The 12,559-nt window shown below is 47.6% G+C and overlaps 2 protein-coding genes across 6 annotated transcripts in view; one reads left to right on the top strand and one right to left on the bottom strand.

Annotated features, from left to right (window-relative positions):
- CDR2 (cerebellar degeneration related protein 2) overlaps positions 1-9,654 on the bottom strand; it is a 38,325-nt gene extending 28,671 nt beyond the window's left edge. The window contains exons 1-2 of one of the 2 annotated variants that reach the window (XM_070064583.2): positions 9,287-9,654; positions 1,758-1,870 (exon numbers count right to left, since the gene is read on the bottom strand). In XM_070064583.2, the coding sequence (XP_069920684.2) occupies positions 1,758-1,870; positions 9,287-9,365 (192 nt within the window). In that variant the 5' untranslated portion in view covers positions 9,366-9,654. The remainder of the gene's footprint in view (positions 1-1,757; positions 1,871-9,286) is intronic. The other variant, XM_070064585.2, reaches the window with a different exon arrangement.
- Positions 9,655-9,888: 234 nt separating this feature from the next.
- The window catches only part of LOC108176787 (solute carrier family 68 member 1), a 42,485-nt gene continuing 39,814 nt past the window's right edge, over positions 9,889-12,559 (top strand). Inside the window, exon 1 of one of the 4 annotated variants that reach the window (XM_089321492.1) lies at positions 9,889-9,955. The gene's annotated coding sequence lies outside the window, so the exon portion shown is untranslated. The remainder of the gene's footprint in view (positions 9,956-12,559) is intronic. The other 3 variants (XM_089321490.1, XM_070064587.2, XM_070064591.2) reach the window with 3 other exon arrangements.

The following is a 12,559-nucleotide window of genomic DNA, read 5'->3' as shown; positions in this document are numbered from 1 at the left end:
GTTTTGATCATGGATTTATCTGTATCCAAAAGTGGAACTTTGTGTAATGTGGTTGCTTCAAGGCAAGGACTGTATAATTCTACTTGGAATTCCCAGCACCTGGTTCAGGAAATCAGCATGTAGTAAGCACATACTGATCCTCATGAACTGCTTCCCTGTTCTCAGGTCTGTTAGTCGTGGGTCTACTGCACCAGCTGGGGGAGGGGGACTGTAATTTAGCCTGAGGCTTTTGTTGGGAGTTGTGTGGAGAAGGAAGTTCTGATGGGACAACTGCTTGATTAAGATCCACAATCATGGGGGGCTGGCGCCGTGGCTCATTTGGTTAATCCTCTGCCTGCAGCGCTGGTATCCCATATGGGTGCCAGGTTCTAGTCCCGGTTGCTTCTTTTCCAGTCCAGGTCTGCTGTGGCCCAGGAAGGCAATAGAGGATGGCCCAAGTGCTTGGGCACCTCCACCCGCATGGGAGACCAGGAGGAAGCACCAGGCTCCTGGCTTCAGATCAGCATAGCTCGGCTGTAGTGGCCATTTGTGGGGTGAACCAACGGAAGGAAGACCTTTCTCTCTGTCTCTTTCGCTAACTCTGTCAAATAAATAAAAGAAAAAAAAAGATCCACAATTATGTTCTTTACAGTCAAGTGGCCTACACATAATTGGGCCCCTGAATGGGACCAATTATAAGATAGTAGCACCTTCCATTTTAAAGCTTTAGTCTAGGATCTTTCATTTTAGTTTGTTTAAACTATGCACAACATTTTAATTTAAAAAAAGCCATCAAAAATGTGAGTAAATCAAGATCACAGCAAGGAGAAAAGAAACACGTATTTGATGACTAATTCTCTGAATGGTGTAATGAATTTAAACTTATTATGGAACAAGGTACTGTATGACTTTTTAACTAAACCCAAATTCAGGATGCAGTTTGGTAGTTGCGGGGGGAGGGAGAAACCACCAAAGAAGGGTGTAAGGGCCTCCAGAGTGTGGGAAGTTTTCTCTCTAAAGCTGGGTGGTGAGTACATGGGTGCTCATTGTATTATTCTTTCTGTACATCTACAGTAGTGCATAATTCATTTTTAAAAGAAAAAAATGAAAAACTAAGTGTAACATTCACAGCTTCATTTTGCTTTGCATACTGGCAAGTCTCAAGCCATGTACTTCTAAAATACTTTGCCAAGGGCAGAGAGAGAAATCTCCTTCATCACAGCAGACCCATGTGTTGGGAAAACCTGAAGAAAGAACCACATCTGCCGGCGCCGTGGCTCAATAGGCTAATCCTCTGCCTAGCGGCTCCGGCACACCGGGTTCTAGTCCTGGTCGGGGAGCCGGATTCTGTCCCGGTTGCCCCTGTTCCAGGCCAGCTCTCTGATATGGCCAGGGAGTGCAGTGGAGGATGGCCCAAGTGCTTAGGCCCTGCATCCCATGGGAGACCAGGAAAAGTACCTGGCTCCTGCCTTCAGATCAGCGCGGTACGCCAGCCACAGTGCGCTGGCCGCGGGGCCATTGGAGGGTGAACCAACGGCAAAAGGAAGACCTTTCTCTCTGTCTCTCTCTCTCACTGTCCACTCTGCCTGTCAAAAAAAAAAAAAAAAAAAAAAAAAAAAAAAAAAAAACAACAACCACATCTTTGACATCTTTGAGGGTTATTCTCGAAAAGTATGCATTTGAAATTAAATGCTGCTTCTAACCACAAGGGTGGTTTTAGCAGTCTACGACTGGTTCAAGCTGCACCTCCAAGCTAACTCTGCTGCCGAGTCAGTTACCTCAATTTCCTGTAACTGCTCCTGATTGGTTGTGTACATCTGCTGAAGCGAATCCTCCAACTCTGTGTTCCGATCCAGCAGTGTCTTCCCGAGCTCAGCAGCAAGCTGGAGATCTAGCAGAGAAGAATCTTGGCGTAATTCAAATGCTCTCACTTCAGCCTTTCATACAACCCAGTCCTTGAAATAAGAATGAACCATGTACCCACATAGCTTAAGTCAGATCCCAGTGGAAGGTGAAACTGCACAGAAAGACACCCAAGTTCCATTTAAAATTCAGTTGAACTGGGTCCTTCTAGCACGTAAAGTACACTCTTATGTACCCTTATTTATAAGAAATGAAAAACAGTCATCTGCTTTATGGAAGTAGTCATTAAGAATGATGACTGCGGGGCTAACACCCCGCACGGGCCCCTTCACTTCTAATCCAGCTCCCTGCTAAAGGCCTGAGAAAAGCTGTGGAGAACAGCCCAAGTGCTTGGGCCCCTGCCACCAGTGTGGGAGACCCAGATGAGTTCCTGATTCCTGGCTCTGGCCTGGCCCAGTGCTTGGCCACTGCAGTCCTCTGGGTAGTGAAACAGCAGATGGAAGATCTCTGTCTCTCCTTCACTCTATAACTTTCAAAATAAATAAATCTTGTTTTAATTTTTTTAAAGATAAATTTATTTATTTGAAAGTCAGACTTACACAGAGAGAGAAGGAAAGGCAGAGAGAGAGGCCTTCCATCCCCTGGTTCACTCCTCAATTGGCCACAATGGCCAGAGCTGTGCCAATCTGAAGCCAGGAATTTCCTTTGGGTCTTCCCATGTGGTTGCAGGGGCCCAAGGACTTGAACCATTTCTGCTGCTTTCCAGGCCATAGCAGAGAGCTGGATCGGAAGTGGAGCAGCTGAGACTTGAACCAGTATCCATATGGGATGCCAGCACTGCAGGCTACACCACAGCACCAGCCCCTAAATAAATCTTTAAAACAACAACACTGTTTCAGGTCTCTCATTTTTTCAACTTCTCTTCACATTCTTCAAGATCAGCACACTAGATACACAAAACAATCTATGAATTTTTTAAAGACTCATTTTATTTATTTGAAAGGCAGAGAGAGAGAAAAAAAAGAGAGGGAGAGAGAGGGAGAATATGAATGAATCAATCTTCCATCCTCTGATTTACTCCCCAGATGGCTGGGGTTTGCCTGGAACTCCACTGGGTCTCCCACATGGTCATCATCTGCTGCTTTCTCAGGCACATTAGCAGGGAGCTGGACTGAAAGCAGAAAGCTGGGACTCAGGGGCCGCCTGCAGTGCCAGCATCCCATATGGGTGCCAGTTTGAGTCCCAGCTGCTCCACTTCTGATCCAGCTCTCTGCTATGGCCTGGGAAAGCAGTAGAAGATGGCCCAAGTCCTTGGGCCCCTGCACCCATGTGGGACCCCTGGAAGAAGCTCCTGGTTCCTGGCTTCAAGACCAGGAAGAAGCTCCTGGCTCTGGATTGGTGCAGCTCTGGCTGTTAAGGCAACTGGGCAGTGAACCAGCGGATGGAAGACACCTCTCTCTGCCTCTCCTTCTATGTAACTCTTTCAAATAAATAAATAAATCTTAAAAAAAAAAAAAAAAAAAAAGAAAAAGCTAGGACTCAAACCTGCACTCAGTATGAGATGCTGGCACTGCAATAACCTGTTGCACTACAACGCTGGCCCCCAGCAACATGGTTCTTGAAGCAAAGAGCAGTCAGCAGCTCATACCTCCATTTAACTCTGAACACATTTTACTTTAAACTTCACTTTTCAATTCACTCTTTTCTTGGCAAATATACACTGAAGATCTGTTTCCTTATACATAATCCCAACAGTGCAAGTTTAGCAACAATACAAAAAAGAACGCTAGCTGTGACACAGTAGTTGAACTACTGGTCTGCACAGTAAAATTTGTGGAGCAATCCTTTGCTAGGGTGGCAAATGCACTGGGTTGAGTAGGAAAATCTGAGGTCCAGCTCCACCATTTCCTGGAACACTTTCTGTGACTCTAAAGTTTCTACACTCAGTATTCTTGTTTAGAGAGGTGATTGCCCTGGCAATGTAACATTGTGAAAATCAATACACAGGCAAAGTATAACTAGTATATGTTTCTGTTGCTAGGCACTATGCCAAACTTTGGCTACAGGATAGTGAATACAACAGGTAACGTTTCTGCTTTGCTGACATGCCCACATTAACAGCTGAAGCCAGACAGCAAATAAGTTAACTTATAAACTGTGGTAAACACCATTCACACAGGCATGCATGCATTCAATATCTGACATCATTCTAGGCATTGGGAACATAAAGAACTCAGATGAAAAAGATTCCCTGCCCTCACAGAGCTTATATTCTACTGGGAGAAACACCATGATACACTATATAGTAGATAGCAGTAAGTGCCTACACTGGTAAAATGTATCCTACAGTAAGGAATAACAGGCAACAACTTTGGTTACCTGGTAATGTTCATTCCAGTGCATAATTAGCATTCGACTTGGTCAGTTTTCACTCCTTAGGAAATAACAGCAGCAAGACCTAACACACAATACTTCAGCTCATTTTAGGATATTTTATACCCACTTAAATAAAAGTATATTATTGGTAGACAGGGACCAAAATACATTCTCTCTGATCTCAGTATTAATATTCAACAGTGTCTGTTACTGTTATTACATTAAGACTTCAGTTTGTTTAGGAAGTAACACCTTGTATTCCCAAGACACAGCATCTCCACAAACAGCTGAGAGCACTTAAGAAACACTAATCTTTCTATCTTTACTAGGTATTTTTGGATGACACAACCTGAAGCACAAAGCTGTTAACTGACCTGATCAAATCCACACGCTGCATCACAGGCAAGACAGAAACTACTCCGTCAACAGGTTCTCTCACTCTCATCATGATTCTCTATCAAGTTTTAAGGCCATCAGAAGGGAGGGCCACATTTTTGTTGACGGTAGGTAACACACATTTCCCTAGTAGGTGCTTAATCTTTCCCATTTGTTTTCGCAGATAGCAACAGAAACTAGAGTTTAACTACTGTCAGCTCTGCCAGGGAAGCACATACAACCCCAGGCAAGTGAGTATCTTGTTTTCATCAAATGAGAAAGAAGCTATGTATGGCTGAAGACGGTGGAGCAATGTGTTTGGTACTCAGTGTGTGTCATGTGTATACACAGACACACACACAGAAGGCAAAGCAGCAAAACATGACGTAGTTATGTTAACTACTTCCTTCCGGCCTGCTGCAAAATTTCTCGCTGGGATCAGAAACTCACAAAACATGGTCTTAACTGGCAACCAGAATCCAAGCCGAAAGTTCTTCCCGAGGCAGCACTGACGTGAGCCCACCAGTGACCACTTGATTCAGATACGAAACTGCCTGTGCTACTTCATGACAGCCAAGAACATCCTTCCTGTTCCTGCTTGTACCAAGAGATGCCAAAGATAGCACTCCTTAGCAAAGAGCAAACCAAACAGAATTTGAGACTTGCCCTTATCTCAAGCCTTGTTTCCAGCTAAATAAAGCCCCCACCTGGCTCGGTAACTCGAAGTCTCAATCTTTTAAATATTTCATAGATGTTTAGGATAGAATTTTAGCAAGTCTCAACCAAGAGAAAACACCTATGAAGTCACACTGTATAATAGGATATTACTTCATCTGGTAGTTTAAAGACAACGAACTTTTTTTGGTCTTTAAAAAAAAAAGTGTTTCCTGTTGTGCAGCATCTGGCTTCTATAACCAAAAGGAGCCAAAAGCTGGCAGTAAGCCCAAGAAGGTTTTCTAAATAATTAGTGGAGGGAAGAGAATACTGAATACCCTTTATTTATATTTTTAATTAAGGCACATAAGAAAAGGAAACAATATACTTTCCAAGCCTTGCACACCTGCTCCCTACGTTATGATAAGGATTTTCATTAGGAGGCTGTCTTTTCTAAATCCTATTGAACTGGCTGGGCTTAGGCAGCCACTAAAAATACCACAGATTTACTGCAGGCTTGAAACTTGCAACACATCAGTACCATCACATGTTTAATATTCTTCCACTAATCAGTCTTTGTAAGTAATATTTCATTTTAATGGTATAAACTGGTAGCTCAATCCTATGCCTTAGGCCTAGGTTAAAAAAAATTAACACTAGTTGCTGAGTGATTTTAAAGATTTGAGAGGTGCAGAGAGAGAAAAGGGGGAGAGAGAGAGAACTCTCATCCACTGGTTCACTCCCCAAATGCCTACAGCAGACAGGGCTGGACCTGTCCAAAGCTGGAATTGGGAGCTCAATGCATGTCTCCCAAATGGGTGGCAGGAACCTAATTACTTGGGTCTTTACTGCTGCCTGCCAGGGTCAGCAGCCAGAGCCAGGAATCTAACTCTACATGGGACACAGTCATTTAACCGCTAGGCTAAACTCCCACCCCTCAATTCTTTCTAAAGGACCTTGCTTCCAGAATCTTGAAACCTTTAAATTTCACTATTACATTTTTCCCATTTTGTTTTAGCTTCTTTAAACGATATGAAGATAATATATTTCATGTTAGCTATAGCTCGTTACAGTAACTCAGTAACATTAGGGCTGAAAGCTTTTCCTATTAGAGTCAATCCCATCATCTGGTGACGCTTCTGTTTAACTCCCGTTGCCAAAGCTACTATAATTAGGGAAGCAAAAACCTGAATACAAACATCCAGAAAAATGATGGTGTCAGTCTAATGACCCTCCAAACAGTGACTGAGCAAATTAGTTGTATTATCAGGAAGATGTACTCATCCTGAAAAGAAATTTTAGGATTCCTTTAAGCTAGGATTTCCTTTGCTGATCCATATAGTAGAAACCTGAATCCTGAGATTGCAAACAGTCACCGTAGCGGCTGGTCTCAAATAGAATCCAGTCCCTGAAAGTCTTTTCACTTTGTTCTCAGGGGCACGTTTCAAAGCAAGCACCATCATTACCTGCACAGAAGGCTCCTGCTGTCCCAGAAAAGATCTTGCCCACAGAGATTACTGTCCTACCTCAGCTCTCTGACAACAGTGTGTGCATTAAAGCAAAAGGTTTTCTCCTTCTGCCTGCTCACAGCTTTGCGTGTTTCAAACAAGCCATGAATAAGAGCGTCTACGGAGGTTAGCATTTTTCAGTATTTTAATTTAAAAAGAACACCCCAGAAATCTTTAGGAAATGGCTTTTGTTCTTAAAGAAAAAACATTTTTTGTCTTTAGACTTTGAGAACAGGCTCTTTAAATTGTTTTAAACAGCTCTCTCCCAATAAGCCTTGCTCACTAAGTTAACAGTGAGGATGTTAAAAACTGAACAGATGTCTGTAGGTGATGCAATTCCTTGAGACCTGCTTAATTTATCTGTTTAACGGGACAGACCTGCTGCCCAGGTTTACTCAGCAACAAGTATCTGCTAGGGCCTGCAATGAGCCAGGCTCCATGGTGGGCACAGGCCCTGAGGGAGCATCTCCAAGTTTCTCTAGTGAACACGAACCCTCAGAGTAGGGACCCGCTGACCCTATCATGGGGACAGGCACCCTGGGCTGGGACCTAGACCGATACTGGGCGGAGAGTACATCATGAATTTCTGATACGTGAACAAGCTGTATAATCTGTTAGAAGTTTAGGAATTCTTTTTAAAATTTAGCAAAATTGGAGGGGGAAAGATCAGCTTTTATTCATTCACACTATAGCCTTCTTTCTTTTATAGGCCACATTCCATTCACAAGTTAGGATTGTTGGAATTTCACATTGTCTACTCCTACCCCGCCCCCATAGCTGGTTATGACATAGAGGGTTATGTCAAAGTCCACTGTAATAACAGATGCAAAAGCTCTGTGAAAAGTATGGAACAAATTCCAAATGCAATGTGGCAGGAGAGTTTCGGAGGTTCTCTAAGATTTGTTAAACTTGAAAGAGCTGATACCTTTTGATCAAAGGTTAAAGAGACTTCCACATGTAACCCCCAACAGGTTGCACTGGCCTCTCAGGGCAATGAAATACAGCTGGTTGTTTCTGACACCCTGCCACGGGGGAAGGTGCAGTGTGGACCAAGGCACTTGATAAGAGAGCAATGAAAACAGCAATTTCATGAGCGCTTCAGTTCAGCTCAACGCATATTAAAACCCAGCTTCTATGATGGGCCGGATATTATGCTAGATGCTGGAGATACCAAAACAAAAACATCTATGTCCTTAAATATTCATGCTTCTTAAACTCCAGACCAAAAAAAAAAGAAAAAAAAAAGATGCAGCTCTGATTTTACAAACTGCTTAAATTACTATAGGGAAATGTTGCAATGGCTTGGTGGTTGCCTCATCAGTGCTAGAGAAAGTATCAAAGTAGGCCATCAATTCTTATGGGAAAAACCAAAAAACAAGTCTGTTCAAGTGTTATGACAAACTTGTCTTTCCAACACAGAGAAGATGATGGCAAATACATACTACAATTGCTGAACAACTAGAACTATGTAAGCATAAGGGTGGCTTAAATGGTTGCATATTAATTTAAGAAATTACCTTCCCGAAGAAAAGGTGCTTGTTTTTCCTTTTCTGAGTTATTCTAGTCTACATTTTCTGCCAAGTTCAATGGTGAGTATGCTCAAGCATCATGACCATTTAATATTCAACTAGACGGTTATGCAAATTTTCACAGCAAATTTAAAGCTGAAAGAAATTTACACAGAATAGCAGAAATGGAAGATGCCTGGGAAAAATTCCGGATTGGTGTTAAGGCTGTCTGCTCCGAAGTTTGAAGCGGAATCCTGGTTTCCCGGGCAGCATGCGCTTCTACCAGGGCTGATGTCAGATACTAACAGGGGCTCGTGAATTAAATGAGCATCTGTATTGAGGGCACAGAAACAGTGTCCCCAGCTGCAAGTGTCTGCTATTAATATGCTGGCAAGGAAGCCACGGGGCCTGGGCAGTGACACTACTCCTCGTTCCGAGCGTGCGGGTCCAAAAACACTGGCGCCCCGACTTCACCTTCGGGCAAGCCTCCTACCTGTTCTAGCCTTGGTTTTCCCAATCCGGAAAATGGGACAGCGACGACGTTCCTCTCTCCAAGGGGAATGCAGCGGAGCAAACAAGAGCTGGTATTCGCCAAGGGCTCGCCGCAGCCTGCAGCCGTTCCCGCTCCGGCCGGCCCAGAAAGGCGCTGCGAGCACTTGCAGAGGGGGCTGGCCGCGGGGTCGGTGGGCTTCTCGGCCCGGCCGCTTGCAGCGGGGCTCGCCGGCTCAGCCCTCCGTGCCTCGGGGGGACGCGGGGAGCACCGACTGACTTCATGCAAACAATGAGTGCCGGGCGCGCAGTCCGCACGGCACGCGCGTCAGCGAGGCTTAGAGCAAGGCCGTGGGCCCGGCGCCGAGGCTCCCCGCGGGCGCGACGGGCGGGCCCCGCCGCCAGGTGAGCCCGCGTCCTACCCAGCACCTGCCGGGCCGGCCGCGAGCAAAAACAACTTAAAAAAAAAAAAAAAAAAAAAAAAAAAAGGTTCGCGCCAAGCCGCCCCGCCGACGCCCACGCCCTCGCCCTCACCTTGCTGGAGGTCCTGGTGGTCGTACCACGGCTCGTCCTCCTTCATCTCAAACTCCTCCACCAGGTTCTCCGCCAGCATCTCCGCGGGGTCTTCCGGGGGCAGCGGCCCCCGCCGCCGCCGTCCCGCCTCAGCCGCTGCCCCGGGCTCTGCCCCGGCTCCTCCGCCCTCAGCCAGAGCCGCCCTCGGGTGGGACGCGCCGCCGCCTCAGTACAGCCGCCGGCCGGCCAGCCGGCCTCCGCCGCCCGCACCGCAAGCCGTTGACTCGCCTCGTGCCGCCCAAAGACCACCCCCACCCCCAGCACGCGCCCGGGCGCCGGCGCCCCCCGGCTGGCGCGCCCGGCCGGCTCCTCACACCGCAACCCGGCCCAACGTGGCACTTTGGCAGAACCCTCCCCGACCGGGGACGCGATTCAAAACCCCGGCGGCGCGTCGGCCAATGGCGAGCGGGCCGCCGGATGAGTGGCAGTGACTTCGTCCAATCGTGTCTCTCTACAGGCTCGCGGCTCGGCCTGTCCCGAGGGCAGGCAGCCAATGGCGGCTGCAGAAGGAACAAAGGAGGCGGGGAAGAAGTGAAGGGGTGCGGCCGAAAGCCCCGCCCCTCGCCTGTGTTGTGTAGCTCCTGAGGGTGCGTTCGGGAGGAGGCGGCAGATACCTCGCCTGCACCTGTGGTGCGTGTCCGATCGGCCCGTTAGGGGCGGACTGGTTGCGCGGGTCCGAGGGGCGAGGACTCGGGCTTCCGAGCAGTGGGCGGTTGTCGAGGGGGCGTCCTTCGTGCCGGCGGGAGGCTTTGCGAACGGTGCCGCGAGCCCCAGGGCCATTGCTCAGCCCGCCTTTGTCGAAGACTGAGAGTCGGTCGGGAGCTGGGAGCTGAGAACAACGCCTTCTGAGTTGTTCGCCGTTCTTTTCTTGACATCCGAGCCTTCGCTTCCGAGCGGCTGGGAATTGTACTCCCTCCAGAACGGTCGGCGCCAGAATCGCCTGGGCACCCGGGGCGGGGGCGGTTGCCGCTGAAGCTGTCTCCGTAGCGGGGGAAATTGCGGAGCAGCTTCGCGTGCTCCGTTATAAAGGTTCATAGACCACGCGTTGAGTCTGCGGGCGGCGTGCGAGGCCTGCCCCTGGCCCCAGTGCCCGCTGCTTGCCGCAGACCTAACACCATCCGTGCTGCTCGTGGGTTCAAGGTTTTTGCATCCCCCGTGCAGGTAAAACACGGAGTCTGTTACACAGTGGGACAGCCGTCAAGGGAGGGGGCGGCCGAAAGAGGTCGGAGATGTTAGAGGTTGAAGAGCTGTCTCTAGGACGTGAGATCGTAACGACCAGGAGTTCGGAGGAAGGGAGAAGTAGGGGACTGGTGCTACATCCTCATCCGTCGCAGCGATACCTTGATAGGGAATGCCTGAAGTTGGGGATTCAACGGATCATTGCCACAGGTCCCAAGAGAGCTCAGAGCTGAAATGGGAGGCAGTGCGGGGTGAGTTGGGATTTGTTGACTTTGATTTGTGTTATCAGCCCCTCTGTGATCTTACTGTTTTCCCCTGGTGCACACACTACTATGATGAAAAATAAGGGGAATTGTAAGGAAGGAGTTCTACATCCCCAGACTATTTTTGACTTCATATAAATGAATCAAGACTCGGTGGAGCAAGGAAACTCACCTAAAATGTCTACCTAAATAACTACTCATGTGAGTGAGAAAGTCTAGAGTGCCCCTCTACCTCCCATTCTTGTTCAAATCCGTGTGCAGAAGCTTGACTCCAGGTTGCCTCATGCTGAAGCTTTGGACTGTTGCCCTTGGGAGAAGCCTGGCCAAGGACTGGAAAACCTCCTTGTTGTGGAGCTGTCGCTTGAAGTTGTACTCTTCCATCCTGCAGGAAGGTAGCTTAGTGAAGAAACACTACGAACCTAGAACCAGGAAACCCAGAGTTCTGACCACAGAGGAGCCTTTGGCAAAGTACAAGACAGATCCCACTTTGCCTTCATGGAGTTATGAGAATCAGACAGAAACTATGAGGAAGTATTTTGTGCCCTTTTAAAAATGTTTTAAAAATTTGAGAGAGAGAGCAAGCTCCCTTACACTGGGTCCACTTCCCACATGTTCACGATGGCCAGGACCCGGTTGGGCCAAAACTGGAAGTTGAGAACTCAATCCAGGTCTCCCATGCGGCTGACAGAAACACAATTACTTGAGCCATCATGGCTGCCTACCAGGATCTGTTTTAGCAAGAAGTTCAAGTCACCAGCAAGAGCTGGGAATCAAGCCCAGAACCCACGTACTTTGAAATGGGATGCCCACCCCAACCTGGATCTTCACTGCTAGGCCACACACCTACCCCTTGTGCCCTTCTCAAATATAAAGTCATGTGATTGCTACTGATATTGCTAAAATGCAGGGACCCTTGGGGACAATAATGAGCATCAAAGTAATAATAGTATAGGTCACAGGGGTGGGGAATGTCGGGCTCTGCCAAGGCAACCACGGGCTGGCCTCAAAACTCAACGCATCTACAACAGGCTACTTTTTAAGTTGGTCATTTTGTATGGCCCATGAACGATGTTATAAATGTCAAAATGCCCCTTGACAGGTAAGGGGTTCCCCAACCTTGGATAGGTTATAACCCATTGAAGAAAAGAGAAGAAAGGAAGAATTCATGTTTGCGCTGATTAGAAAGTTGTTTTTTTTTTGAAGTGTTTATTTGAAAGAGAGAGAGGTCGATCTTCTGTCTGTGAGTTTACTCCCCAAATGATCCAAATGACTGGGCTGGGCCAGGTGGAAGTCGAGAGCCTGGAACTCCATCCGGGTCTCTCATATGGGTGCCAGGGGCCCCAGTACTTGAGTCACCACCTGCTGCCTCCCAGGGTGCACATTAGCAGGAAGCTGGTTTGGAAGAGGAGTAATAGGGACTCAAACTCAGGCACTTCATTATGGGATGCAGGTATCCCAAGCAACAGCTTAACCTGCTGTGCCACAATGCCTGACTCAGAAAGCTCTTCCAGTAGAATGCCAACCAAAAAATATAGAAGGAAAAACGTGCTAGAAAGTAATAATAATGATAATAAAAGAGGAACGCGAAACTTCACACGTCTCTTCTGAATCCTGATAATTAAAAGGGAAAGTGGGCTGGCACCGCGGCTCACTAGGCTAATCCTCCGCCTTGCGGCGCCAGCACACCGGGTTCTAGTCCCAGTCGGGGCGCCGGATTCTGTCCCGGTTGCCCCTCTTCCAGGCCAGCTCTCTGCTGTGGCCAGGGAGTGCAGTGGAGGATGGCCCAAGTGCT

The sequence above is a fragment of the Oryctolagus cuniculus genome, chromosome 19 (genome assembly GCF_051225735.1).
Source record: "Oryctolagus cuniculus isolate XC-2025 breed Fujian yellow rabbit chromosome 19, ASM5122573v1, whole genome shotgun sequence".
Taxonomy (NCBI): Eukaryota; Metazoa; Chordata; class Mammalia; order Lagomorpha; family Leporidae; genus Oryctolagus; species Oryctolagus cuniculus.
The sequence above is the reverse complement of the archived record's forward strand: the minus strand, read 5'-3'. Positions and strand labels throughout refer to the sequence as shown.